The sequence below is a fragment of the Carcharodon carcharias genome, chromosome 7 (assembly GCF_017639515.1).
Source record: "Carcharodon carcharias isolate sCarCar2 chromosome 7, sCarCar2.pri, whole genome shotgun sequence".
Taxonomy (NCBI): Eukaryota; Metazoa; Chordata; class Chondrichthyes; order Lamniformes; family Lamnidae; genus Carcharodon; species Carcharodon carcharias.
The window spans coordinates 124,905,489-124,932,423 of NC_054473.1; the positions used below are offsets into that span (position 1 = coordinate 124,905,489).

Consider the following 26,935-nt stretch of genomic DNA (forward strand, 5'->3'; position numbering starts at 1 on the left):
TTGCATTCAAAGGGGAAAATATGCATAAAGGAGAGAAGGCTCTGTGCAAGGAAGGCATTCTAAGATCTAACAAGTGTGAAAAGCCTCCAGCCGCTGTGGCCAAATTGCTGTCTGCAAGAACTGAAGTTAAGAAAACTCACTTTGAACATCCCTGTCCAGGGTATTGTGGTGCTTTGCCTAGGTCTGTTAAAATCTACTTTGTTTTTACTGTTGCCTTAACAGAAGTGTAACCAGGAGTTAGATTAACTAGGGGAGCTAGGAGTTATCATAGTAGTAATTTGCAAACATATATATGTGCTTAAAATAATTTTTTTTAATTAATAAAGGTTTAATTTAGTTTTGTAAGAAACCCATAAGACTCGGTGGTCTTATTACTACTGAATCCAGGGCATGAATCACGAAACTATTGTAAAATAGTTGTGGCAGTTGTTTCAAGTTTCCCTCTGGGATTTGAACAGCTCAGCATATACCATCCACTGTGACAGAACAAGGATGCCAACATGGATGGTAAATTTGATGTGGGGAGATGATTCCGACGGGCAGGACTTATAATTAGATGCAAATATGTTAAAATGACATTCCCGATGTGCGGCGGCAGGAAATGTGGCTGGCCAGTGACGGGTGGAGCGGATGATCTCAAACTGGTTTCACAACGGCGTAAAACAAGTTTTGGCCTTCTCGCCATATTGCTCCCCCACACCCCCCCACCTCACCTGCCATGATACCCAACGCCAATGGGGCCGGAAAATTCCATCCAGCACATCCCCCTCACCACAAATTGCTGTTTCTTCTAAAACCAAACTAACAATGCTGCATATTAAACTCACTGTTATTTTCCCATAAATTCAGGGCCGGTATTGTGCAATGATCTCACCGAACTGATAGCCTACAGTTCTTCAAAATACATCCACCAACAAATACGCTAAAAAAAACTACTGCAATTCTCAAACCTTAACTCTGCCAAACTTTCAATTCAAATTATCAGCATTGTCACATTCCCAGTTTTTAAGTGTGTAAATACAGCTTTGATATTACATTTTTAGATGAATCCCTGATCTAATTTATATGGCACTTTCACATATGTAGAGTACTAATTTTAAACCAAAATTCCCACTACTTTTAAAGAAATAATCACGGGAAAAATAGAAAATGCTATATATCCAGATTACAAAAGCTGAGCAGGAATTTTATAGTTTCAAGTCGAAGCTTCCATATGGAACAAGGCATTTTAAATATGCAAGGAGCACAATACTGAAAAAACTGCAGATCCAAATTCTTAATAATTTCCGTTTTTAGTTCAATATTAAAATCCAAAAAAAATTGCTAAACAAAAGCCAGAAATAAACAAAAATGGAAAAAAAAGAAACAAGTTGTAAAGTTCAACTATTTTGAAGGTTTTTTGATTCTCTCTCATGACCTGGGCATCGCTAGCAATAACAGGGTTTAGTGGCCACTCCTAGTTGCCCTTGAGAAGGTGGTGGAGAGCCTTCTTCTTGTCCATGTGGTAAATGTAACAGGCTCAGTCACCCCACTGACATGGAGAAAGTTCTGCTGCTGTGCATCCATTTAAAAGTCATTCTCTGGATGTGGATTTAAAGCAAAGTTCCTATTTCCATGCTTCAAATCCTTTTCCATTAAAAAGTACAGTTTTTTTATTCTGAAAAAGTAATTGCTCACTGCAATGATGAATTAGCCTTAATGCATGATTCATTACAAGCAAGAGGTTACACTGCCTCTCCATAACTGGAGCAGAAATCTGGGAAAGAATGAGTCTCTTCCCAAGGTTGCTCAGTCATACTCCTGGCTTGAGCTGTAGCTTCTAGTGAGTCCTCAATAAAACAGCAACTGCTGCTATCGCAACTGAAAGGAAAAAATCTTGTTTCCAGTTTTGCACCGCACTTGATCTGCAAACATTTGGAGGATTCTGGCACTGTCTTCAAATCTATCCACTATAGCCTGCAAACAACATCAACATACAGCATGAAGTTTAAAGACGACATCAAGTCTGATTTACTAACATCACATGATAAAATAACTTTAATTCTTCAATTTTGTCTGCTTTATACATATTGGGCAACAATTGGTTCACAAATTTCTCCTGCATTGTATTTCCAACAAATTTTATTTTTTTTGGACACAAGGAATAGATTAAAGAACCAGGACTTGATGATAAAAGAACATTTGTAGTCTTTATAGAATTATAGGAACTTATAACACAGGAAGCCGCTAATTAACTTCTTGTGCCTGTGCTGGTCTCCTCAATCCCACAATTTCACTATTTGTCTGTAACCCTGTAAGTTCCTCATCCTCAAGTAGCTGTTCAACTCCCTTTTAAAATTATTTATGGATTCAGTTTCTGCACCTTTTCAGGTCAGGCATCCAGATCCTGAAACACGGAATGAAAAAATTGCCCTTCAACTCCCCTCTAAATCTTTCAATGATTTGAAATCTATGGTCTCTAGTTGGTGACAAACTTACCCAAGGGAATAATTTTTCTCTAGCTACTCTATCAAAACCTCTCATCATCGTGAAAACCTCTAGCAGGTCACCTCTAAACTTTCACTGTTCCAAGGAGAACAGTCCTAACTTTTCCAACCTCTCCTCAGCTGAAGTCCAGCAAACCTCCTCTTGCTTCTTTTAAATTATGAAGGTTTTGCAATAACCTTTAGGTCACAGATTGAAAAAATTTTTTCAACGGATTAAATGGATGCAGTGAAGTCCATGGAAGGGTAGTTTACATGTGGAAGTGGAAAACACCCTATTCTTGTTCTGTGCTCTTGAGCTGTAGGGTGGGAAATCTACAGGGAAGATTCCTGACCCAAAGCAGCAACATCATTTGTGCTGCCCAATGAAATAGCATCAACAGCATGCATGGCAACAAAAGATTATCTAACTTCTCCATGCAACAGATCAAGGGTAAAAGAAATAATTTTTTTAAAAAAAGCTACTGCATTTAAAAAAAAAGGTTCGCAACCTGGTGATTGTTCCGGTGAAAGGTCTTAGACCTGAAACATTAACAGTGTTTCTCTTTCCATAGACCCTGCCAGACTTGCTGAGTATTTCCAGCATTTCTGTTTTTATTCCTTAGAAAGTGTCACGTGTAACCGTCACACAAGGCCCGATTTCAATCACAAGGTTGTGCTTAGTCTTAGTAAAATTGCTACAACTGCCCTCTGCATTCTAGGATAGGACAGGGAAAATGAGCCATTACTTGATACTGTCTGGCAACGCTTGTCATGTAAGTGGCAAGCTAGGCACTAGGTGAGGATAGCATCAATCTCAAGTGTGATGCACAGCTGCAACCAAACACCTTGCCATGAAGACTCAGGTATGAAAACTGGCCAATTGAACAAAGTAGTAGGTGGCAACTGCTGCCTATGGAACCTTAGCCCAGATAACAATCAATTACTTCGGGCGGGGGGGGTGGGGGGGTGTTGCTGGAGTTACGAAGACTGGCATTTTGATGGACAGAGGCAACTGAGGCTCAAATATTCCCCCAAATCAGTGAATTTCTTATAGGTTTGTTACATTCTCTCTCTTTGTTAGAACCATGTGCTCCAAGCCTATTATCAGCATTCGCAGCTCGAATAAAATCTAATGATAATTCTATGATTTCTGCAATTCAAAGAGCTTTCAGGAAAAGATAAATAAAACACAATTTCAATGGGCTAAGGTACTTGAAACCTCTGTGGGAATAACGTTCATAATTGAACTACTAACAGCATGAAACTGCTAGTCCATTTCATAAGAGATATCTATTCTTGTACAAAATTCTTGTCAAGTTGTAATGCAAGCTGGTCAACGCCACTTATGGGAGGACTAGGCACTGTGACAGTACAATACATTACTGAGGCTCTCATATTAATTCAACACTTCAAACTTTTCCAATTAAGAAACATTTCCAATTTAAGCACTGATAGTTTTGCAGCGGGGAAATTGGTGAATAAAATATCTAAAAATGTAACATAAATTTGACCAATATCAGTTAATGCATTCTGACAAAACTAACGATGTTGAGTTTGCATCCACCATCACAGAAGTCTCTAATTCTGTACAGTTGTTGAGTATATTCAAGACTGAGATAGACAGTTTTTTTTGGGTTCTAAAGGAATTAAGAGATAAGGGGACTGTTTGAGAACCGGAATTGAGGTTAAAGATCAGCCAATGTTTACAGAGCGCAGCACAGGTTCGAGGGGTCATATGGCCTGCTCCTGCACCTATTTCTTATGTTCTGATGTAGCACACAATGCACATGTGGGTGTGCTTTTACAAATGTGAAGATTTTCATTCAGTAAAATTTAAATTGAACATGCCCAGTGCACACATGAATGAGCCCCATACATACTTTTTTTTAAACAAAAAAATAACTTTGAAATATCAAGGACTTGCCACTTCTAGATTACATAACCCCTTGTACACTTGCACATCCATTCCCAGTTAGTGTAATTCCAGTCTATAAAGGTCAGATATGGTTTAGACTCTAACAGTTTGTTATTTATCGCTATGCCCTGATCGAAAAAACGCCAGTGATATTAACTTTAAAAAAAAATCACACAACCACCACAGCACATCCAATGTTCTAGCAGGTCAGATTTAGAATTATTTCAAAGAATCACATTAAAAAGCCAAAGGCAATAGACAGGAACAGCGGCATTATGAACAGATCAGTCACCCACTTCAAGGCTATGCCACAATGCCTTCAAAATTGAGCTTAAGTTGTTTTCTGCTAGATTTGCCTAATCCTACTCCTACTCCCAAGGCTACTAGGACACCAAGACCCAGCAATAGATGTGTGGGAGGATGCTGGGTCCTAGCTAAGTAATGCCAATCACCTGTTTGTCAATTTAAATGGACAGATCAGATACCTGCTCCCATGCCCCGCCCAGTTTTCCTGCATTTGCTGGCAATCCAATAAATATACCCAGGCACTGAAGCAGATGAGTGTATTTTTTTTTAATTCATTCACGTGATGTGGGCTTCGCTGGCTGGGCCAGCATTTATTGCCCATCCCTAGTTGCCCTTGAGAAGGTGGGGGTGACCTGCATTCTTGAACCACTGCAGTCCATGTGGAGTGTGTACACCCACAATGCTGTTAGGAAGGGAGTTTCAGGATTTTGACCCACCGACAGTGAAGGAGCAGCGATATATTTCCAAGTCAGGATGGTGAATGACTTGGAGGGGAACTTCTAAGTGGTGATGTTCCCATCTATTTGCTGCCCTTGTCCTTCTAGACGGTAGTGGTCGTGGGTATGGAAGGTGCTGTCAAAGGAGCCTTGGTGAATTCCTGCGTCTTATGTATATTCCAGTATAGTTTCATTACAACTGGCTTTAAAAATGTGTTGAAATTATGAATTCAATAAAAGTAACGCACTAGTTTGCTGTGGTAATCTGAAACTTTGAGTTGCATTCTACTGGTGATTTTGAATCACATGCTTGTCCTCAGTAAAATCAGCAAACAATTTAATTTTGACATTAGATATGGCTTAATGTTCTTGTACTTCAGTACCTACCTGCAGCTCCTGTTGGTGTTTTTCAAGTTCAGCAGTAGCATCCCCCAAGCACCAGGCCACACTAATGTGAAAGGAAGGTTTCTGTCAAAATTCAGGAGGTAGTTATTATACAGATGAGAGACAGCATTACTATGTGAAACCATTAAAAGCAGAACTTCCTTTGCATTATTTACAAAAGATGAATTTGATGTGTCTGAGACATATGCAAGACTTAAGTGTTTTTTATAGATGGATTCTGTAGGTGCTCGTTAGGCTGTCAAGTCTGTTCTGTTATTCAATTAGATCATGATTGTTCTATATTTGATCTGTTATGCTCTTTACTGAAGCAGGGCAATCCACCAAAAATATTTGTAACATTAGTCATATAATCCAAAGCAACCAGCACCCTTCAAGAACTAATAATTACCACATGGTAAGAATTGAGCACTCATGGGATAATTCAGATGGGGATACAAGCAAACCAGAAGAAAAGGCACAGCGTTCTACAATGAGGGTACTTGGAGAAAACAGTCACACAATACAACCACACAATAGAATTAGGCTAGTAACTAGGATTTTCATTTTGCATCCTTAGTGAATATTTTGTGCTTATAACAAATGAGGGTACTAGCATCAGGAAAGAACTGTTTACCTCTATGAGCATCAGGCATCGCAGATGTAGTCAGGTGCCTGTATCAGATAAAAAGTAATTTTTTTCACATTGTCTAAACATGCCTCAACTCCAAACTAGGAGGAACATCGTCAACTGCACCACTGTGAATTTCCTTTCCACATGCCTCAGAGACTGTCAATCTGTGCCAAATAGCTGAGTCTGCACTAGCTTAATCCACAAAGGATTAGCCCTTACAATTAGGAGATAGAGAACACGTTTATCCCAGCAGTCAGGATTTCAAGATCAATTAACTACATAGTTAAAACAACAGTCAGAGGAAGTTGTGGTCAAAATGTGCAGTGCTCTGGTCAGCTAACACCTTGGGTGTCAAGTCCAATTCTGGCTGCTGAGACACACAGAAGACATCAAGTGCTGGAGGGTGATGCAGGAAAGAACCATGGGGCTGACCCTAATGAAAAATGTCCCGGGTTATGAGGAAAAACTGGAGAAACAGGCAGTTCAGCCTGGAAAGGTGTATGAGGGGTGATCTTATAGAGGTAAACAAAACATGTTGAATGAACACATAGAATGGACTCTGTCTCTCCACTCTCCCTCCTCCTTTAAGTTTGATCAAGCTTTTTGTCACCCTTAATATGATCTTCCTTGGCTCTGTCATTTTTTCTTTGATTACATTTCTGTGAAATAGCTCGGAAACTTTCTTTATGTTAAAGTGACTATATAAATGCAAGTTGTGCTGGTTTACTTCCATGTAGAGAAATGGAGGGGAAAAAACCATGGAATAGTTTAAGAAACAATTAAGTGCTACAATGGTGAAAAAGGAATTTTTTTATGGATGAAAGAAATTAGACTGAATGCCATTTCTCATCTGTGATCATCATAGAATCTTGTGAAGTCATGATTCCAGAAGTGAAAGGACACTGTGCTAACCTGCTCCTTGATGTAATTGAATTAATAGCTGCTAGTGAAACTCCAGTTAACATTTGCATCTGATTCATACCAAGACTCAGTATGCGATGAGGTACTTTACTTTTTTGGTCTAAGGCACTATTTTGTTTAGCAGGAGGGTATAATCATAGAGTCATTATGACATAGAAGGAGACTATTCGGCCTATCAGGTCCCTGATGGCTAGATCTTAGAAAAAAGTGAGCTTAGGAAGAAAGATCAAGTATTTTCGGCATCCTAATATTTTAAGTTGTACAAACAGAGAATTCACTCTAAAGCAAATAAAACTTATTATGAAATGTGGCTCTAAAATGCCAGAAATCTTGCAAAGTAGTTAGTGTATTGTATAATAGGTCATTGGTGATTTACTCTGAGACACAGCGTGGATTATAAAGTGTTCAAACCTTATGGTAAGTTTTCAGATTGAACTCCTTCATAGATTTATCCACCTCGTTGACCATTTCCAGTAAATAGTTGCTGCCAGCTGAAACCTCTAAACCGAGGAAGGTCCTGTGTAAGAATTAGAAAAACTTTTATAACTTCAAAAACAATATTGGTGGGGCCTACTGAAGGATCAAAATGAAAAGCCTTTCAATATTGGCCCTTGCTGTCATGTGATAGGATAGGAAAGGCCCACAGCTGCTATAGATCTCCCAATACCTGGAGACCATAATCCCCAAATCCCTCAGCATACTTCAGTCTTATGGACGATCTCAGATGAGCCTAGTTTAATTGAGTTTAGTTCTTGTGATCTGCTGTACCTTCTGAACTCCGACACAGTCTTGTAATATGAACATCTGGGTACTGAGCAGTGAAAGCCCGATTTCAGTAAAAGCACAGCTGGCTGGCATCATTACAATCCGATAATCTTCCAGAATCAGCAGCTACCGCAGACTAATTCTTCAATACCTCATAGGATGTCTGACTCATTTTGGATGATGACGCACAGAAAAATGTGTCATCCTCCACTCAGGCACACACATGGACCACAAACAAAATTAGTTGGCTCAATTAAATATTTTTAACCATGGAAACTTGACTACACTACAGCACTGTGATGTACCTACTCCACTTGGACTGCAGCAGTTCAAGAACACAGCTCATCACCACATTCTCAAGGGCAATGAGGAATGGGCAATAAAAATGCTGGCCTAGCCAGTGATGCCCATGATCCGTGAAAGAATTTTTAAAAATCACTTAGGAATGCTGATTAAGAGGCATGGCCACCATGAGATGGTTAATCTAGTATTGAGAACATCCCAAACGGTGATTTTATAAATTACAGTGCGTCAAGGGCAACCATATTACATCTTGGCATTCCCATTAACAGAGCCTAAGTGCAAGAACCTCAGATTAATGGTTTGATACAAAATGTTTAATATTGAGTTTTTTTTTTAAAACCAATTTTGAGTTTGAAGAACAGATGCATTTTCAAACTGAGAACGATGAGGAATCAGAATCACGTGTGTCTGAAAAATAAGGTGGGAAGAATTATTTTTACTGTATATAAATTATAACTACATGACAAAAGTCCCTGCCTTTTGTAACAGGTCACAGACAGTCCTTTGCAATTTTATGCCAGGGTTCTTTAAGAGCGCTGTGTAACTCAACTGATAACAGGACAATTGTGTTGAGTGTATTTCTCAGAGGAAAACAGAGCTAGTTTCAGAAGTGTTCCATACATTAATGGTATTCAGCTACAATACACTTCACTGTTGGAATTCTGTAATTATCATAGGGAATATTTTATCAGAGGGACAACTCTTCAGAATAAAAGACTCCAAAGAATCTGTTATAGTCACTGGGAGGGTGTTTAGTTATTTTAACAAATCTCAAAGACTGTTGTAGATTTTCACAGATATAAAGGCACTCCTGGGAGCATGGTCTGTGCATGGTGTAGTTATACCACTGTTATAACAGGACATCGTACCTGGTCTTCTCTTGATTAACATAGATCTTCACTTTATCTGAAACACAGTAGAACCTGCAGTTTAATGGAAAAATTCCATGCATGAATGTTATTAAGCTACATTACAACAGTGACTACACAAGTAAAGTATTTAGTCGGCTCTGAAGCATTTTGGGATGTGAGGACTTGAAAGACGCTTTATAAATGGAAGCTCTTGAAGCAGTTGCCAAGTTGGACACTTTAGTCCAGCTTTAGAGATTCATACATTACTGCAAGAAAGTTCTAAACATATAGAGATCACCTCTCCTGCAGTTATAAAGAAATGAAGAAAGGGAAAACACAAGAGAATCATAGAATGATACAGCACAGGAGGCTGCTGTTCAACCTACTGTGCCTATGCCTTTGGTAGAGCTATTCAATTGATCCCATTCCCCTGTTCGTGCCCCATAGCTCAGCATTTTTCCTTTCTAGTATTTACCCAGTTCTCTTTTGTAAATTATTACTAAATCTGCTTCCACCACTCTCTCAGGCAATGCATTCTAGATCATAGCAACACTTGGGATAAAATTTATTTCCCTCATGTCATCATTGGTGTTTTTGCCAATTACTTTAGCTCTATGCTCTCTGGTTACCAACCCTTCTGCAACTGGAAACACTTGCTCCTTATTTACTCTTCAAAACCCTTCATGATTTTAAATATCTCTATCAAATCTCCCCTTAAACTTCTCTCTTCCAGTCTCTCCGTGTAACTGAAATCCTCCCATCCTTGGTACCATTCTGGTAAATATATCTGTCCCTCTCCAATTGTGGTGCCAGAATTGAACACAATACTCCAACTGGGGCCTAACCAGTACTTTATAAAGATTGAGCATAACTTACATAGTATTTGCAGCACAGAAACTGGCTATTTGGTCCAACAGGTCCATGACGATATTTAGGCTTCAAAAGGGTGACCTCTCACCCATCCTCATTTAATCCCATCAACATATTCTATTCCTTTCTCCCTCGTGTTTCTCTAGTTTCCCCTGAATACATCTACGCTATTTGCTTCAGCTACTCTTTGCAGTAGTGAGTTCCACATTCTGACCACACTCTGGGTAACTTATTTGCTTTTGTATTCTGTTTCTCGATTTATAAAGCCAAGCACCCTGTATGTATTTTTTCAAACAGCCTTCTCAATTTGTCCGGCTATCTCCAAAGATTTGTGGTCATGCACCACTTTTGCTCTGCTCTGTTCCTGCACCCACTTTTGTATGATTTAGTCTTGCCTCATTCTTCCTGCCAAAAATTAATTACTTCATGTTTCTCTGTCTTAAATTTTATCTGTCACCTGTCTGCCCATTTCACCAGTCTGTCCATGTCATTCTGAACTTTGTCACTATCCTCCTCACTGTTTGCTACATTTCTAAGTATCAGACAGCTTTGTAAAGCAATTCCCTGGCCATGAATTGAATCTGGACTGCAGCAGTGAGGGCAACACATCCTAACCACTAAACCACCAAGGACCTGCATGAAGGGACTATACAAACCATACCAGAAACCAAAAGATGGTACTAAAAATACCACAAACAGTATTTTAACCATGTTATTAATACAACAAACATATGGATATTATCTAACCAGTTATAACTACTAAAGAACAAACATATTCCATCCATTGCCTCAGACAGGTATGTTGATGCACCAATAGCACAGTAACTTCAATCTTACCTATCAAAGAAGGACATCTTTTCCTTTAAGGACTCCACAAAGATGTTTATCCAATGATAGCGCAGCACCACAGTCTGTGACAGACTGATATGAAACTCTGCTAGCCGAGCCATCGGCAGCTTATGCACCTGCAAATGGGTCAGCAGCAGATCAATAAGTTCCATAAACTCCTCTTCAGGGTAATCTGAAAGAAGCCAGAATAATATAGACTTTAAAAGCAGTGTCTTGCAGCCTTTAAAAAATATGTTACAAGCACCAGCTTCTCAAGTGCCTTGCGGTTTTTCATTAGCCGCATGCTCTATCACGCAAGTTAGTTTACCGCAAGATATTTTTAGAATAGTGAAATCAAAATTATTCATGGGCAATTAGCCCTGTCATTAAACCAGACAATCATAACTAAAACACAGATTGTTTCTATTGGAATCATTGCCTTCTGGCTCCTTAACTTGTTTGAGACTTTTTATTTCACACTCTTCTCATAGCATCTCTTCTTCCAAAGGCATTTGATATTGGTACTCTTTCACTGGTGGTGTGTGAGATGGTTCCCATAGGCTTCTTTTTCTCTGTCTGGGAATATCTGGGAATTGTACATGGCCCCTTCCCCAATAGCAACATGAGGAAGTCATTGCATAGAGAATGAAGGTTGGAATTTATAAGATGGTTATATTTTAAACTATCTCCTTTAATTCAAAGTAATATGTAGTAGTTTGGAGAAGGGGGTATGACCTCCTACAAAATCTGCCTGAAGGCAAGTCCACATGAACTAGTTGCCATGGGGACAGGGGCTCAGGTCAAAACTTATTGAAAGTAAGATGCAAGTTTAACCTCAAACACAAAAGGAGAGACAACTATCCTTGCTGCGTATAGACTCTCAACTCTCAAAGTCAGAGATTTGGGGAAGAAGACCCACAACAGGTGGTGCTATGCCACGCAGAGGAGGAAAGGGCTGTTTTTGGGTTAACTTCCAAGCAGGTGTTGACAAGGACAAATCCCCTGTTCAAAGAAACAAATCTTGTACAGAGCTAAAGACCAAAGAGTCATCAGTAGGAGCATTGCTACTAGAAATCCATTCAAGGATGCACAGAAGATTGAGCAAAAGAGGACTTTGTTAAAAAGGGCACTGGAAGATTCACCTTGGTCGTCTTCTTATCGTGTCTATGGACGGTCTATACATGGCCCAGCCAGAGCTGGACACATTTGTGCGCCTTGTTGTTGAATTCGGCAAGATCTGCAACAGTGCAGGGTTCCTCTAGCGATAGGCATTGCAGGAGATGTTGCATAGTCTGGGGCCAAAGTAGAAGCGTTCACGTCGCAGCCCTGTTTCAACCAATTCTACCACCATCACGCACAGCAACAAGTGTATAAAATATTTTCCTTTTGGTGAGACAGGGAGAAGAGATCTTTTTAAAGCTGGGAGGAGCTTGGGGACTTTAAACACAAGGTTACACTTCTACTTAAGTGTGCGGTGTAATGTATAAATGTAGCATGAGGTTTTCAGTTCCATTAAGAAGTTAATAGAGAATACCTCTTCTGTAGATTAGTGCATTAATTGCCTATTAAGTAATGTTTTAGTCAATGATGTTTTTAGTTTGTTTGTTACAGTAGAAGTCTTAAAACATGAAATCTTTTTGTGTGATTCTTTGCTTTGCTCACTGGGAAATTCATATCTCCTTTAAAAATTATTGGTCTCCATGGGATTGCAACAATAGGAAAATCAGAGTCATACATCTATCAGAATGCTTGGAGCACTTTTACTATTAATCTTTTACTAACAGAGGGGGTTATGGCTATAACTGCTATTGCACAGTAATTAACTTCCTCATTCAATGTTATTACAATCCTGTACCAGCCCTAAAATATATTGCAATCCACAGCAGTTTTAACTTGTGAAGTTAATATATTTTTCCTTAGTTGAAAATAATCAAATATCATCACAGATCACAGCAAATATATAATTCTCTTCTTATGACAATAATCCTTGTGGCTATCGTTCAGGAATCACCTGGGTGGACTTGAAAAGGTATTCAACTGACCATGGCGCACTATGAACACTATAAGATTTCATCCATTTGTTGCAGGTGAGGGTAAGACTAGGTGCTGTAATTTTGGTTTAAAATAAAAACAATTGTCCCACCAAAGATTTCTTCATCTTATTTAAACCACCAGTGTGATTGTTGCCAATGGAACCCTTCAAATAGCTTCTCTTTCTCTCGATACAATTTTGGAACAAACTGTAACATGGGCCACCATGGAGCTGTCCTCTAAACAATTCTGAAGTTGCACAACTCACTGTTTCCAATGGAGGCACAAGAGAGGGCTCTCTATAACTGAGATCACGCAAGCTGCCAAATAGGGAGGAGAATCTTCTTCATGGGCCTCAGCAGTGATAAAATTGAAATTTTGTACACATTTTGAAAATACAGTTGTGTTTTTCTGCACAATGGTCCTTGGCAAATGGTATGTTGGTCTTCATAGCGAGAAGATTTGAGTACAGGAGCAGGGATGTCTTCCTGCAATTATACAAGGCCTTGGTGAGACCACGCCTGGAATAGTGTGTGCAGTTTTGGTCTCCTTTTCTGAGGAAGTATGTTCTTGCTATAGAGGGAGCGCAGCAAAGGTTTACCAGACTGATTCCTGGGATGGCGGGACTGGCATATGAGGAGAGATTGAGTTGGTTAGGATTATATTCGCTGGAGTTCAGAAGAATGAGGGGGGATCTCATAGAAACCTATAAAATTCTAGCAGGACTAGACAAGGTAGATGCGGGAAGGATGTTCCCGATGGTGGGGAAGTCCAGAACCAGGGGTCACAGTCTGAGGATATGGGGTAGACTATTTAGGACTGAGATGAGGAGAAATTTCTTCACCCAGAGAGCGGTGAGCCTGTGGAATTCCCTACCACAGAAAGTAGTTGAGGCCAAAACATTGTATGTTTTCAAGAAGGAGTTAGATATAGCTCTTGGAGCGAAAGGGATCAAAGGATCTGGGGAGAAAGCAGGAGCAGGCTATTGAGTTAGATGATCGGCCATGATCATGATGAATGGCGGAGCAGGTTCAAAGGGCCGAATGGCCTACTCCTGCTCCTATTTTCTATGTTTCCTTCCTCTTTAACTTAATGATTCAGCATCAAGCTAAAACAACAGACATTTGTTAGAGCTCCTGCCAGTGGCTGAAATCAGACACACCAACAACTTAACATAAGGCAATAAAGAGAACATCCTGCTGAATAAGAGCCAAGAAAACAGGTCATGGGCCTTAAAACAAAGTCTAAAAAGTCTTCCTTCTTCGAAAGACAGCTTTTACCTGGACTAATTATTTCCCGAACAATTTACCACACATAGCTAAGGTCATAAAAAATAAATGTTTCAACATGGAAAAGCAACATCGCCTTCAAAAAGATATTCATATATTTTTATTTTAAATCTTAAACTTCACGAAATAGTTTTAGTTTGATTCAGTTAAGCATGATTACAGGCGGTTAGAGGTTACAGTGTCACCACATTTGTATGTAAAACCAGTAAGCATATCACACCATCACTACTTTAAAATCTGACAATTCTTTCAAAACTCAGATTCTTTGAAAGCCTGACCTATTCACTGCAAATAGGTTAAGACTCTCCATTGTGGCTGTTCTGCAGAATATCCGTTCATCAGCCTTGGAATATGGAATTACTTACACAGGAGCGGCAATATTTCTTTTAGTTTATTTCTTTTATTTTAGTGGAAAATAATTTCAGGAAAGTGAACTCTACTCGTCATATTAGCTGCTCAAAATGTAATTTTTACCCTACCTTGGACAGTATGAATATGAAGTTAATACAGATAAAATATTCAATAATCGTAACTTCGCAGCATTACTTCTGGAGCTCTCTCTATCTAATCTGCATATTAATACAAGTTTTTTTTCAATACCGGGGAGATTTTAGTGGTTAAGTTTAAAATTGACCTGATATGAATATCAGAGAAAAGGACATTAGAATAGTTTTATCATGTGATAGAATGTATATGATAGATATAACTGAGATAATGTTGTGCATACTGAAGCAATATTCTCTTTGTGATGATTCAGTTGCACTCCATTTTTACCTTGTGAGTAATGACAACTAACCATAAAGCCACTTGCACATCAAATCTCTCCTTGCTCAGCTCAGAAAGGTACTACTACCCAATGTGCAAGAATCCACAGTCCATTAACAATAAGACAAACCAAAATCTAATCTTTTCTTGGCCTAGCCAGCATTTCTTTGTCAATCAATGCCAGCAAAAAGAAACAAGACACTAGCGATGCAGTTCATTACTGTTTGTGGAATCCTGCTCTGTTCAAATTCACTGTGGTATGTTTGCTAGCATAACAACACTGATTACACTTCAAAGGCAATTTGTTTGCAGTGAAGCACCTTGGAACAACCTGAAGGTGTGATAATATAGTACGTAAATCAGTTCTTTCTTTCCTTTCAGACTTTGTAGTGGCATCACAATAAATTACGTTAATAGTTTTCCGATTTCAGTGTCCAAATTTGCTGAAGTTTAAGATCAATGACTCACATTCCAAGTACACAAGTGTCGACCAGTTGCCTCGCTGGTGCGGGAAACTGCGTATGCGGCCATCATGTTTAATACTGTCATCCAGCTCCTCTTCCAATTCCTTGAACATCCCCATTACGCTCTCTGGGACAGGCAACTGTTGGGATTTCACTCTGTGTATCACCAATTAAAAACAAAGCATCATCGCTGGGAGACGCCACGTATCAATTGCAACCGGTAGAGCATTGTGCTAAGCAAAATCCAGACAGGATTCAAATAAAAATTGACTGCTTGCTTTTACACTACATTTTTTTTTTAAATACACGTCTTTGTTTTACTCATTCTGTAATCTCTTTTTCTCTCTCACACACATATGCTTCCCTCAATGTGCTCTCTATCTATCCTCCGGTTTGCAGTAGGGAGTGCAGAGAACTACTGCCTGTTAAGGTCTCAGACCCCCAAATTTTGCTAAAATCCAGTTGGGGAGCAGTAACTTTTGTTGTAGACAAAACTTGAAATCCCAGTTGCTTACTAAGATGATAAAGCCGTAAGAATCCACAGTTTTAAACGAAAAGAAATTTTACTATACAAAAACCAGCAAAGCAAACAGTCTAGAACTAGGGGTCACTGCTTAAAAATAAGGAGTTGCCCATTTGAGACAGAGGGTAATTTTTTTCTGTCAGAGGAAAGTGAGTCTTTGGAACTCTCCTCCTCAAAAGGCGGTGGAAGCCAAGTCTTTGAATACTTTTAAGGCAGAGCTGGATAGATTCTTGATAAGCAAAGGGGTGAAAGGTTATCGGGGGTAGGCGCGACTGTGGAGCCAAGGTTACAATCAGATCAGCCATGATCTTATTGAATGGCAGAGCAGGCTCGAGGGGCCGAGTGGCCTACTTTTAGTTCGTATGTCAACACTATCTATGCTATACTCCAACATCCAGAATTAGCATGAGGTAAAAATGAATTAACAGGCAAATTTTGGTCGAACACGCCACGAACCACACGTTAAATAGCAGACACTACCAAGACAGGTCTCGTGAATTTTCTCAGCAACCCACCCAGAAGTCAGTGAGTCACAAAAATTAATTAAAAACTCTGCCTTCCTCCTGAGGGATTTCAGTTCCTCTCTATTGGGAACATAGATTCTGAATGCCTTCAACAGTCACCCCAATTCAGACTGCCCCAATGACTGCTTTAGGGAAGGAAATCTGCTGTCCTTAGCTGGTTTGGCCATGTGGCTTCAGGCCCAAAGTAGTGTGGTTGACTTTTTAAAATGCCCTCTGAAATGGCCTAGCAAGCCACTCAGTTGTATCAAACCGCTACAATACCTCAAAAAAGGAATGAAACCAGATGGACCACTGGTATCGGCCTAGGCACCGGAAACCACAACAGCAATCTCAACCCTGTTGACCCTGCAAAGTCCTCCTTACTTATATCTGGGGGCTAGTGTCAAAATTGGGAGAGCTGTCTCACAGACTGGTCAAGCAACAGCCTGACATAGTCATCCTCACGGAATCATATCTTACAGATAATGTCCCAGACACCACCATAACCATCCCTGGTTCTGTCCTGTGGCACAGCAGAGGTGGCAGCACAGTGGTATACAGTTGTGGGGGAGTAACCCTTGAGTCCTCAACATCAACTCCGGATCCCATGAAGTCTCATGGCATCAGGTCAAACCTGGGCAAGGGAACCTCTGTACCGCCGTACCTCAGCTGATGAATCAGTGCTCCACCATGTTGAGCGCCTCTTGGAGGAAGCACTGAGGGTGCTAGGGCGCAGAATGTACTCTGGGTGGGGGACTTCAATGTCCATCACCAAGAGTGGCTCAGTAGCACCACTACTGACCGAGCTGGCCGAGTCCTAAAGGACATAGCTGCTAGACGGAGTCTGCAGCAGGTGGTGAGGGAGCCAACAAGAGGGAAAAACACACTTGGCCTCATTTTCACCAACCTGCCTACAACAGATGCATTTGTCCAAGACAGCATCGGTAGGAGTGACCACCACACAATCGTTGTAGAGACAAAGTCCCGCCTTCACTTTGAGGATACCCTCCATTGTGTTGTGTGGCACTACCACTGTGCTAAATGGGATAGATTTCGAACAGATCTAGCAATCCAAGACAGGGCATCCATGAGGCGCTGTGAGCCATCAGCAACAGCAGAATTGTACTCGAATGCAATCAGTAACCTCATGGCCCGGCATATCCCCCACTCCACCATTACCATCAAACCAGGGGATCAACCCTGGTTCAATGAAGAGTGCAGGAGAGGATCCAGGAGCAGCACCTGGGATACCTAAAAATGAGGTGTCAACCTGGTGAAGCTACAACACAGGACTACTTGCGTGCCAAACAGCATAAGCAGCAAGTGATGGATAGAGCTAAGCGATCCAATAACCAACGGATCAGATCTAAGCTCTGTACTCCTGCCAGATCCAGTCGTGAATGGCGGTGGACAATTTAACAACTCAGTGGAAGAGGAGGCGCCACAAATATCACCATCCTCGATGATGGGGGAGCCCAGCACATCAGTGCAAAAGATAAGGCTTAAGCCTTTGCTACAATCTTCAGCTAGAAGTGCCGAGTGGATGATCCATCTCGGCCTCCTCCGGAGGTCCCCAGCATCACGCAAGCCAGTCTTCAGCCAATTTGATTCACTCCACATGATATCAAGAAACGGCTAAAGGTACTGGATACTGCAAAGTCTATGAGCCCTGACAATATTCCGGCAATAGTACTGACGACTTGTACTCCAGGACATGCCAAGCCCCTTGCCAAGCTGTTCCAGCACAGCGAGAATACTGGCATCTACCCGGCAACGTGGAAAATTGCCCAAGTATGTACTGTACAGTCAAAAAAATGCAGGACAAATCCAATCCAGCCAATTTCCACCTCATCAGTCTACTCTCGATCATCAGTAAAGTAATGGAAGGGGTCATCAACAGTTCTATCAAGCGGCACTTGCTTAGCAATAACCTGCTCACTGAAGCCCAGTTTGGGTTCTGCCAGGGCCACTCAGCTCCTGACCTCATTACAGCCTTGGACAAAAGAGCTGAATTCCCAAAGTGAGGTGAGAGTGACTGCCCTTGACATCAAAGCCGCCTTTGACCAAGTGTGGCACCAAGGAGCCCTAGCAAAACTGCAGCCAATGGAAATCGAGGGGAAAACTCTCCAATGGTTGGAGTCATAACTAGCGCAAAAGAAAATGGTTGTTGGAGGTCAGTCATCTCAGATCCAGGGCATCATTGCAGGAGTTCCTCAGGGTAGTGTCCTAGGCCCAACCATCAATCAACCATCAAGCTGCTTCATCAATGATCTTCCTTCCATCATAAGGTCGGAAGTAGGGATGTTCGCTGATGATTGCACAATGTTCAGCACCATTCACAGCTCTCCAGATACTGAAGCAGTCCATGTTCAAATGCAACAAAACCTGGACAATATCCAGGCTTGAGCCAACAACTGGCAGGTAACATTTGCACCAGACAAGTGCTAGGCAATGACCATCTCCAACGAAAGCAAATCTAACCATTGCCCCTTGATGTGCAATGGCACCGCTATCGCTGAATACCCCACTATAAACATCCTGGGGATTACCATTGACCAGAAACCAAACTGGACTAGCCGTATAAATACTGTGGCTAGAAGAGCAGGTCAGAGGCTCGGAATCCTGCGGCTAGTAACTCACCTCCTGACTTCCCAAAGCCTGCCTACCATCTACAAGGCACAAGTCAGGAGTGTGATGGAATATGCCCCACTTGCCTGGATAAGTGCAGCTCCAATAACAAAGAAGCTTGACACCATCCAAGAAAAAGCAGCCTGCTTGACTGGCACCACATCTACAAACACTCACTCTCTCCAACACCGACACATAGTTGCAGCAGCATGTACCATCTACAAGATGCATTGCAGGAATTCACCAAGGCTCCTTAGGCAGCACCTTCCAAATCCACAACCATCTAGAAGGACAAGGACAACACATTGGTGGGAGAACCATGACCTGGATGTTCCCCTCAATGTCACTCACCATCCTGACTTGGAAATATATCGCCTTTCCTTCACTGTCGCTGGGTCAAAATCCGGGAGCTTGCGTCCTAACAGCACTGTACCACATGGACTGCAGCGGTTCAAGAAGGCAGCTCACCCCCACTTGCTCAAGGGCAAATAGGGTTGGGCAATAAATGCTAGCCCAGCCACTGAAGTCCACATCCCGTGAATGAATAAAAAAAGAGCAACTCAGCTAATCCCACTCCCCCGCCCTGGCTCCATAACCATTCAATTATTTTTTTGTCTTCACGAGTGCTTATTGAATTCACTTTTGAAAGCCACAATTGAATCTTCCTCCACCACTCTCTCAGGCAGTGCATTCCAAATCCTAACCACTCACTGCGTAAAAAAGATTTTCCTCATGTCACCGTTGCTTTTTTTTGCCTTAAGTCAGTGTCCTCTGGTTCTCAACTTTCCTCCAATGGGAACAGTTTCTCCCTATCTACCCTGTCTAAACTGCTTATGATTTATGAACACCTCCATCAAATCTCCTCCCTACCTTCTCTAAAGAATAACAATCCCAACTTTTCCAATCTATTCATGTAACTCAAGTCCCTCATTCTCATGAATCTTTTCTGCACCCTCTCTAAAGCTTTCTCAGAATTGGACACCACACTCCAGTTGAGGCCGAAACAGTGTTTAATAAAAGTCCTTGCCCTGGATCCCATATGCCTTTTTAACCATATTCTCAACATGCCCTACCATCATCGATGATTTGTGCACATTTATCCCCAGGTTTCTCGGTTCCTGCAACCACTTTGGAATTGTACCGTTTAGTTTATATTCCCTCACCTCACTCTTCCTAACAAAACATATCACTTCACAGTCTGCACATTAAATTTCATCTGCCATGTGTCGGTGCAATCCAACAGCAGGTATACGTTCTCTTAAGGTCTCTCACTATTTCCCTCACAGATCACAATAGTTCAAAGTTTTGGCCATTTGCAAAGTCCTGTACAAACAAGTCTAAGTCATTAATGGATACGAAGAAAAGCAGTGGTTCTAATATTGACTCCTAGGGAACACTGGTGATACCTTCCTCCTGTCCGAGAAACAACTGTTCACTATAAGGCTATAAGACATAGGAGCAGAAGTAGGCCATTCAGCCCATCGAGTCTGCTCTGCCATTGAATGAGATCATGGCTATCCGATAATCCTCAATTCCACTTTCCTGCCTTTTCCCATAACCCTTGATTCCCTTACTGATTAAAAATCTATCTCAGCTTTGAATATACTTAACGACCCAGTCTCTACAGCCTCCTGCGGTAAAGAATTCCACAGATTCACTACCCTCAGAAGAAATTCCTCCTCATCTCTGTCTTAAATGGGTGACCCTTTACTTTGAGATTATGCCCTCTGGTCCTAGACTCTCCCACAAGGGGCAACAACCTCTCAGCATCTACCCTGTTAAGCCCTGTAAGAATCTTATACATTTCAATGAGGTCACCTCTCATTCTTTTAAACACCAATGAGTATAGGCCCAACCTACTCAAACTCTCATAGAAAATCCCTCCATACCCAGGATCAACCTAGTGAACCTTCTCTGGACCACCTCCAATGCCAGTATAATAGATAAGGGGACCAAAACTGTTCACAGTATTCTAGGTGTGGTCTAACCAGTGTCTTGTATACTTTTAGCAAGACTTCCCTATTTTTATACTCCATTCCCAATGAAATAAAGGCCAACAGTCAATTTGCCTTCCCTATTACCTGTTGAACTTGTATGGTAGCTTTTTATGATTCATGCATGAGGACTTCCAAACCCCTCTGTGCTGCAGCTTTCTGTAGTCTTTCTCCATTTAAATAATATTCAGCTCCTTTATCCTTCCTGCCAAAGTGCATAACCTCACATTTTCCCACATTATATTCCATCTGCCAAGATTTTGCCCACTCACTTAACCTGTCTTTTTCCCTCTGTAGACTCTTTGTGTCATTCTCACCACTTGCCTTCCCACCTATTTTTGTGTCATCTGCAAACTTGTGGCGATAGTACATTCAATGCCCTCATCCAAGTCATTAATATATATTGTAAATAATTGTGTCCCCAGCACTGATCCTTGTGACACTCCACTTGTTACAGGTTGCCATCCTGAAAACGCCCCCTTTATCTCAACTCTGTCTTCTATTAGTTAGCCAATCCTCTATCCATGATAACATACTACCCCCAACACTATGGGCTCTTAACTTATTAAGTAGCCTCACGTGCTGTATCTTATCAGACACCTTTTGGAAATTCAAATATATTACATCTACTGGTTCCCCTTTATCTATCTTGCTTGATACCTCCTTAAAGAATTCTAATAAATTTGTCAGGCTTGATTTCCCCTTCATGAAGCCATGCTGACTCTGTCTGATCATATTATGTATTTCTGCTATTACATCCTTTATAATAGACTCTAACATTTCCCCAATGACAGATGTTGAGCTAACTGGCCTATAATTACCTACTATTGTTCTACGTTCTCTGTCACTCAGCCAACTTTGTATCCACGCCATCAGTTTATTTCGTTCCATGGGGCTCAACTTCGCCGACAAGAGTATTTTCATTTCACCTCCAAACTTTCTATGTTTAGTCTGGTTCTCGCTTGAATTATCCACCTAATATCTGTCACCCCTTTCCCTGCTTCGCTGTTCGCTCTATCTCTTTTGCCATCTAGGGAGCTTTGGATTTGGTCGTCCTACTTTTTCCCCTCATGGGACTCTACCTGGGCCTTGTTCAGTTACAGTGATATGTTAATGGAATTGGATGCGGGAAGATCGAGTAGAGAATAAACACTAGGATCGATTGGTTGGGCCGAATGGTCAGTTTTTGTGTTCTATATTCTGCGTAATGTTGATTCAGTCTTGGCTCAGGGGAAATCTCCTAACGGCGCACACACCGGCTCTCCCTCTGTTAATCCCGGCCTCAGTTACTCACTCGGCCCCGCCAACTGCTCCCTCTGCTCGGAGCCGAGGCCCCGCTCCGGCTGGGCCCACCTCCTCCTCCTCCGAGCTGCTGCTGTAATTAACCAGAAACATCCCAGAGCAGGGCACTTTCACATCCGTTGCTGTGCAACTGCCGCCATCTTGGACCCAGGTGCCACAGTCTGTATGTTCCGGCCGGACCTGCGCACCACACAACTGGGTCCCGGGCGCTTCAAACACTAAACAACCTCCCCAGAGCCACTCGCCTGATCCCAGCTGCTCAGGCACTTTCCGTGGCCAGTTCTTGTCATACAGACATAGAATACATAAGTTGCATTTAATATAGCGTCATTATTTTTAGGATTTTTACAAGGATTTTCTTGGTACTCCGTTGCCAATTTTGATCTGTAAATTATTTTTATGTAGATATATAGAGCAGATAATTTAATTGAGCAGTTCATCTGTTTTGCTGAGGGAGGGTTGTTGTGGGCCAGGACAGCAGGAGAGCTAATGGTCCTTTAAGTAATGACATGGGATATTTTAAATCAGCAGAATTGGCAGACAGGCTTTGGCTTAATCTCTCCTCCAACGATCAGTACTCTTCCTCTATCAGAAATGTTCCAGTGTTGTGGAGTGGGACTTGAACCATCACAAACACAGGACCAACTGACCTATGCTGACAACAGAACGTTCATTTAGATCCGCTTCAAATGAAAGCACTACCCACATCAATCTCTAGTGCCCCAAAATTTTGTTACAGGCATTGCAATTAATTCAAGATATTGGGAGAATTTTAAATCAGTTAGTAATTTAAATTTGTCTTCTAGACCTTCCTTGCAGCGAAGGCCCCATAGGAGTCGATGATCAAGGAATGAATTCACTAGCATGTATGGGCCAGCTGAATGATTTATGGAAGAATGTTGACAAGGATAGGGGATAAGTACTTGTGATTGTATCAGATGTGGCTCAGTTGGTAGCACTCTTGCCTCTAAGTCACTCGTTTCTAAGGCAATGTGTAATGATATGGGTGGTGCTTTAATTTGAAGCTGAGTCAAGAGATAGTGAGTTCAAATCCCACTCCAAGACTTCAGTACAAAAATCTGTGCAGCATAAAGTGTGCTGCATAGTCAAAGGTGCTGACTTCAAGATGTGATGTTAAATTGAGATTCTGCCAGTTCTCTCAGGCGGATGTGGACAATCCTACTTTGAAGAAGAACAGTGGAGTTATACCCAGTGTCTTGGTTAATATTGATCCCTTGACACCACAAAAGCAAATTTTCAGGCTATTCTCACACTTTTTTTTGGACGCTTGCTTGCGCAAATTGACTGCTGTGTTTCCTACATTACAACGCAGACTACACTTCAAAAAACTTCATTGGCTATAAAGCGCTTTGGAATGTCCTGTGGTTGCAAAAGATGCTATACAAATGAATATATTTCTTTAATATGTCATTAGATCTGTATCACCAGCAGACAGGACCTCTGTTTACCATCTTATTGCAGGATGGCACCTCAGACCAAAGAGGGAGTGCAACAAAGGTTCACCAGATTAATCCCTGTGTTAGCGGGATTGTCCTATGAGGAGAGATTGAGGAGACTGACTTTATATTTAGAAGAATGAGGGGGCTCGACAGGGTAGATGCAGGGAGGTTGTTTCCCCTAGGTGGGAGGTCTATAACCAGGGGACACAATCCCAAAATAAGACCTAAGCCATTTAGGGCCAAGATGAGGAGGAATTTCTTCAGTCATAGGGTGGTAAATCTTTGGAATTCTCTACCCCAAGGGACTGTGAAGGCTAATATGATCAAAACAGAGATCGATAGATATGTAATTCCTTGTAATTGATAACACATCAATGTCCTAAACCTGAATACGGATCTTTAAGTGTGTTTCCAAACAGGATCAGGGTAAGTGGGGGAGCTTCAGCTGCCTGCTTGGCTGTGTTTCATTCTCATCTTATCTTCAAAAGATGCAAATCCAATGTGGATTGGAGACAGGGGCAGGTGGTGGGGCCATAGCTTAGCTTCTGTTTCTTGCTCAGCTGCTGAAACTTTCTTGACGATTTTAACAATGTCAGTAACTAATGACCCCACGTCAGAAAACAAAGAAGCAATTTTTAAAAACAACTTGTATATTTTAAATAACCCTATCCCCCAACCCCCAAAGCTTATCAGGTGTACATTTTTGTGCAGATTGACACCCATCTCACTGGTGCCAGAGCACATCAGAAAGTCAACTGGTAACTTTTTCTGCATCCACAGAATTTTGCTTTTTGTCTCCACTCTGATGTGGACTAAAACCATTTGAACTTTGACATCCGCTTTATGTTAATGAGATTTCCAGACAGTTCACTCAAAACCCAAACCTGGACAGACCGCAGCCCTATGTACTTTACTGATGGTTACCCAAATACCATTTGTTCCTCATAAACACTTGCACTTCACTGGCTGAAGCTTAACTAAAGCGTATCCAGATTTAGTCCTACTGGCCCCCAGGGGGTGTCAAAATGTATCTAATGCTTGACCTCGCTGTACTTCAGCTCTGATGAATAATTTTAATCTGCACTGAGCAGAACAATGAGAAAATAGAATGCGTAAGCACTCCTCATACTAGTCTAATAGACCTTTTCCAGTATTTTTTTCCAGTTGTACAATTTATTGATTCATTTTAATCTACTTTTTTGTTTATCCTTCATCCTCCCGCTCCCTAGCCACTGGTCTAAGGCTGAAGCTAACCCATTACAGCCTTAGCATCTTATTTGACCCTGAGCTGAGCTTCCAACTTCACACCCTCGCCTTTACCAAAGCCACTTATTTCCTTCTCCATGACAACACTCACCATGCTCCTGCCTCAGTTTATCCACTGCAGAAACGCTTATCCAAACCTTTGTTGCCTCTAAAGTTGACAATGCCAGGGCACTCTGGGATGGTCTCTCAACTTTCAAAAAAAAAAGAAAAAAAAAGAAAAAAATACACTGCTTTCCACAAACATTAGATTTCTCAAAGCACTTTACAGCCAATGAAGTGTTTTTTGTAAAAGTTCAGTCACAGTTGTAGTGCAGGAAACCTTCTTAAACGAATATCTACTGGTCTTATCATAACTCAAAGCAAGTCCTGTTCATTTACCTCTCCTCTTGTGCTTAATGGCCCACATTGGCTCCCATTCAGGCAATGCCTCAATCTTAAAATTCTCATCCTTGTTTTCAATCCGTCTATGATTTTGCCCGTCCCTATCTCTATAAGCTCTTCCAGGCCCAAAACCCTCCAAGGTATCTGTGTTCCTTGACCCCTTTGGCATTCCTAACTTTAATCACTCCACCATTGACAGCCATGCCTTTTCTTGCCGAGGTCCTAAGCTCTGGAATTCCCTCTCTGAATCTCTGCACCTTTCCCTCTCCCTTTCCTGTCTTAAGGCACACCATAAGACCTACCATTTTGATCAGGTTTTTGGACACCTACCCCAATATCTTTTTGCAACTCGGTGTCCAATTTTGTTTGATGATGCTCATGTGAAGTGCCTTGGGATGTTTCATTATGTTAATGGGGCTACGTAAATGAATGAACGAGGTTGGGCAGCAATGCCTGCAAATCTGCCAGACTTAGCTTGCATATTACCAAGTCTGCCACAAAGGGGTGATTTTGATCTATCCTTTCATTGATAGTCATCTCACCCACGCGCAACCCGTTTCCTGCACAGACCCTACAGATGTTCTGCTCAAATTAACAAACTTAAGACTGGCATTCATGGTTGAGGTTGCCAAAGGCTTTCTTGAGGCGTTGAGGGGGGCTTCTCCTGGCCCACAGGAAATGCTGAGAAAGGAACCATCAGCTCCTACCTTATTTTCATTGCCAGGTTTCCTGATCACTAGGAAATCCATGCAGCAGCTGTGAAATTTAAATCAGATACCCAATTGCACTGTGACAGCCTGATTTAAATACTTCAATAAAGTATCCCACCTCTCCATTGCAGGTCACTTGGACACAGTGTTATTCGCCATTGTTAAAAAGGAGCCCAACAGATGCATGGGTGCATTCTCGATATTCAACTCTTTAACCCCCACAACCCTCTTTTGTCTGTCATGGCAGGGTTATTATTCAGGGCAGTGGGTCTCCTCCTTTCATCCCGAAGAGGATAGTTGCTATGTCTAGTCACTATCTAGTCACTAGTTGGACACAGCAAGAACTTAGGTTCACTCACATTTTAGGTTGACTTGGTTCGATAACTAATACTAGTTGGGAATGTAGATTGTGATGCAAAGTTTACAAAGAGTTTGCATTTAGTTACTTCCTTTCACAGCTTCAGGACATTCAAAAGGCTTCACAGCGTAAAGTGTTGTCGCTGTTGTACTGTAAGGAAATGCGGCAGCCATTTTGTATCCAGCAAGGTCCCACAAATAGCAAATCTCAGCCCTCACGCCTAAATGGCTACTCTTCTTGTGTGAAGCTTGACAGTGTAGGTCAGGAAAATGTTCAACATGTTACAGCATATATAATGTTGGGAGCACCTTATGGGTGCACCCACATTGTGTGCAATGAACAGGCCCGTGCAGGGAATAATATATTGCAATTCACCCACATTAGTGTGGGAAGCAGGAAACCGCACCCACAAAGTGGGTTCAATGTGCTTGGCACAGAGAGATAGGGTGTGACCTGCTTTCTATCAGAAATTTGGCTTTCAAACTGTAATCACATGTTGTGATCCTGCTAGTCCTCATGTGAAGTGCTTTATAACTGAAGCTGAAAGTGTGCCTAAAGATTTCACTCTCTCAATCCAAGTTAGCT

General features: G+C 41.4%; 1 protein-coding gene across 3 annotated transcripts; it reads right to left on the reverse strand.

The window, feature by feature from the left end:
* Nucleotides 1-1,277: 1,277 nt before the first annotated feature.
* usb1 (U6 snRNA biogenesis 1) lies at nucleotides 1,278-22,349 on the reverse strand. 3 transcript variants are annotated; one of them, XM_041190830.1, is made up of 7 exons: nucleotides 22,168-22,349; nucleotides 15,230-15,381; nucleotides 10,686-10,869; nucleotides 8,997-9,050; nucleotides 7,471-7,576; nucleotides 5,511-5,591; nucleotides 1,278-1,956 (listed from the first exon to the last, which is right to left on the reverse strand). In XM_041190830.1, the coding sequence occupies exons 1-7, from the start codon at nucleotides 22,266-22,268 to the stop codon at nucleotides 1,852-1,854; spliced, it is 783 nt and encodes a 260-aa protein (XP_041046764.1). In that variant the 5' UTR covers nucleotides 22,269-22,349; the 3' UTR covers nucleotides 1,278-1,851. The 3 variants fall into 3 exon arrangements, with proteins under 3 accessions (XP_041046764.1, XP_041046766.1, XP_041046765.1); XM_041190832.1 differs by having other exon boundaries at nucleotides 22,130-22,190; XM_041190831.1 differs by lacking the exon at nucleotides 22,168-22,349 and adding an exon at nucleotides 21,695-22,029.
* Nucleotides 22,350-26,935: the final 4,586 nt, after the last annotated feature.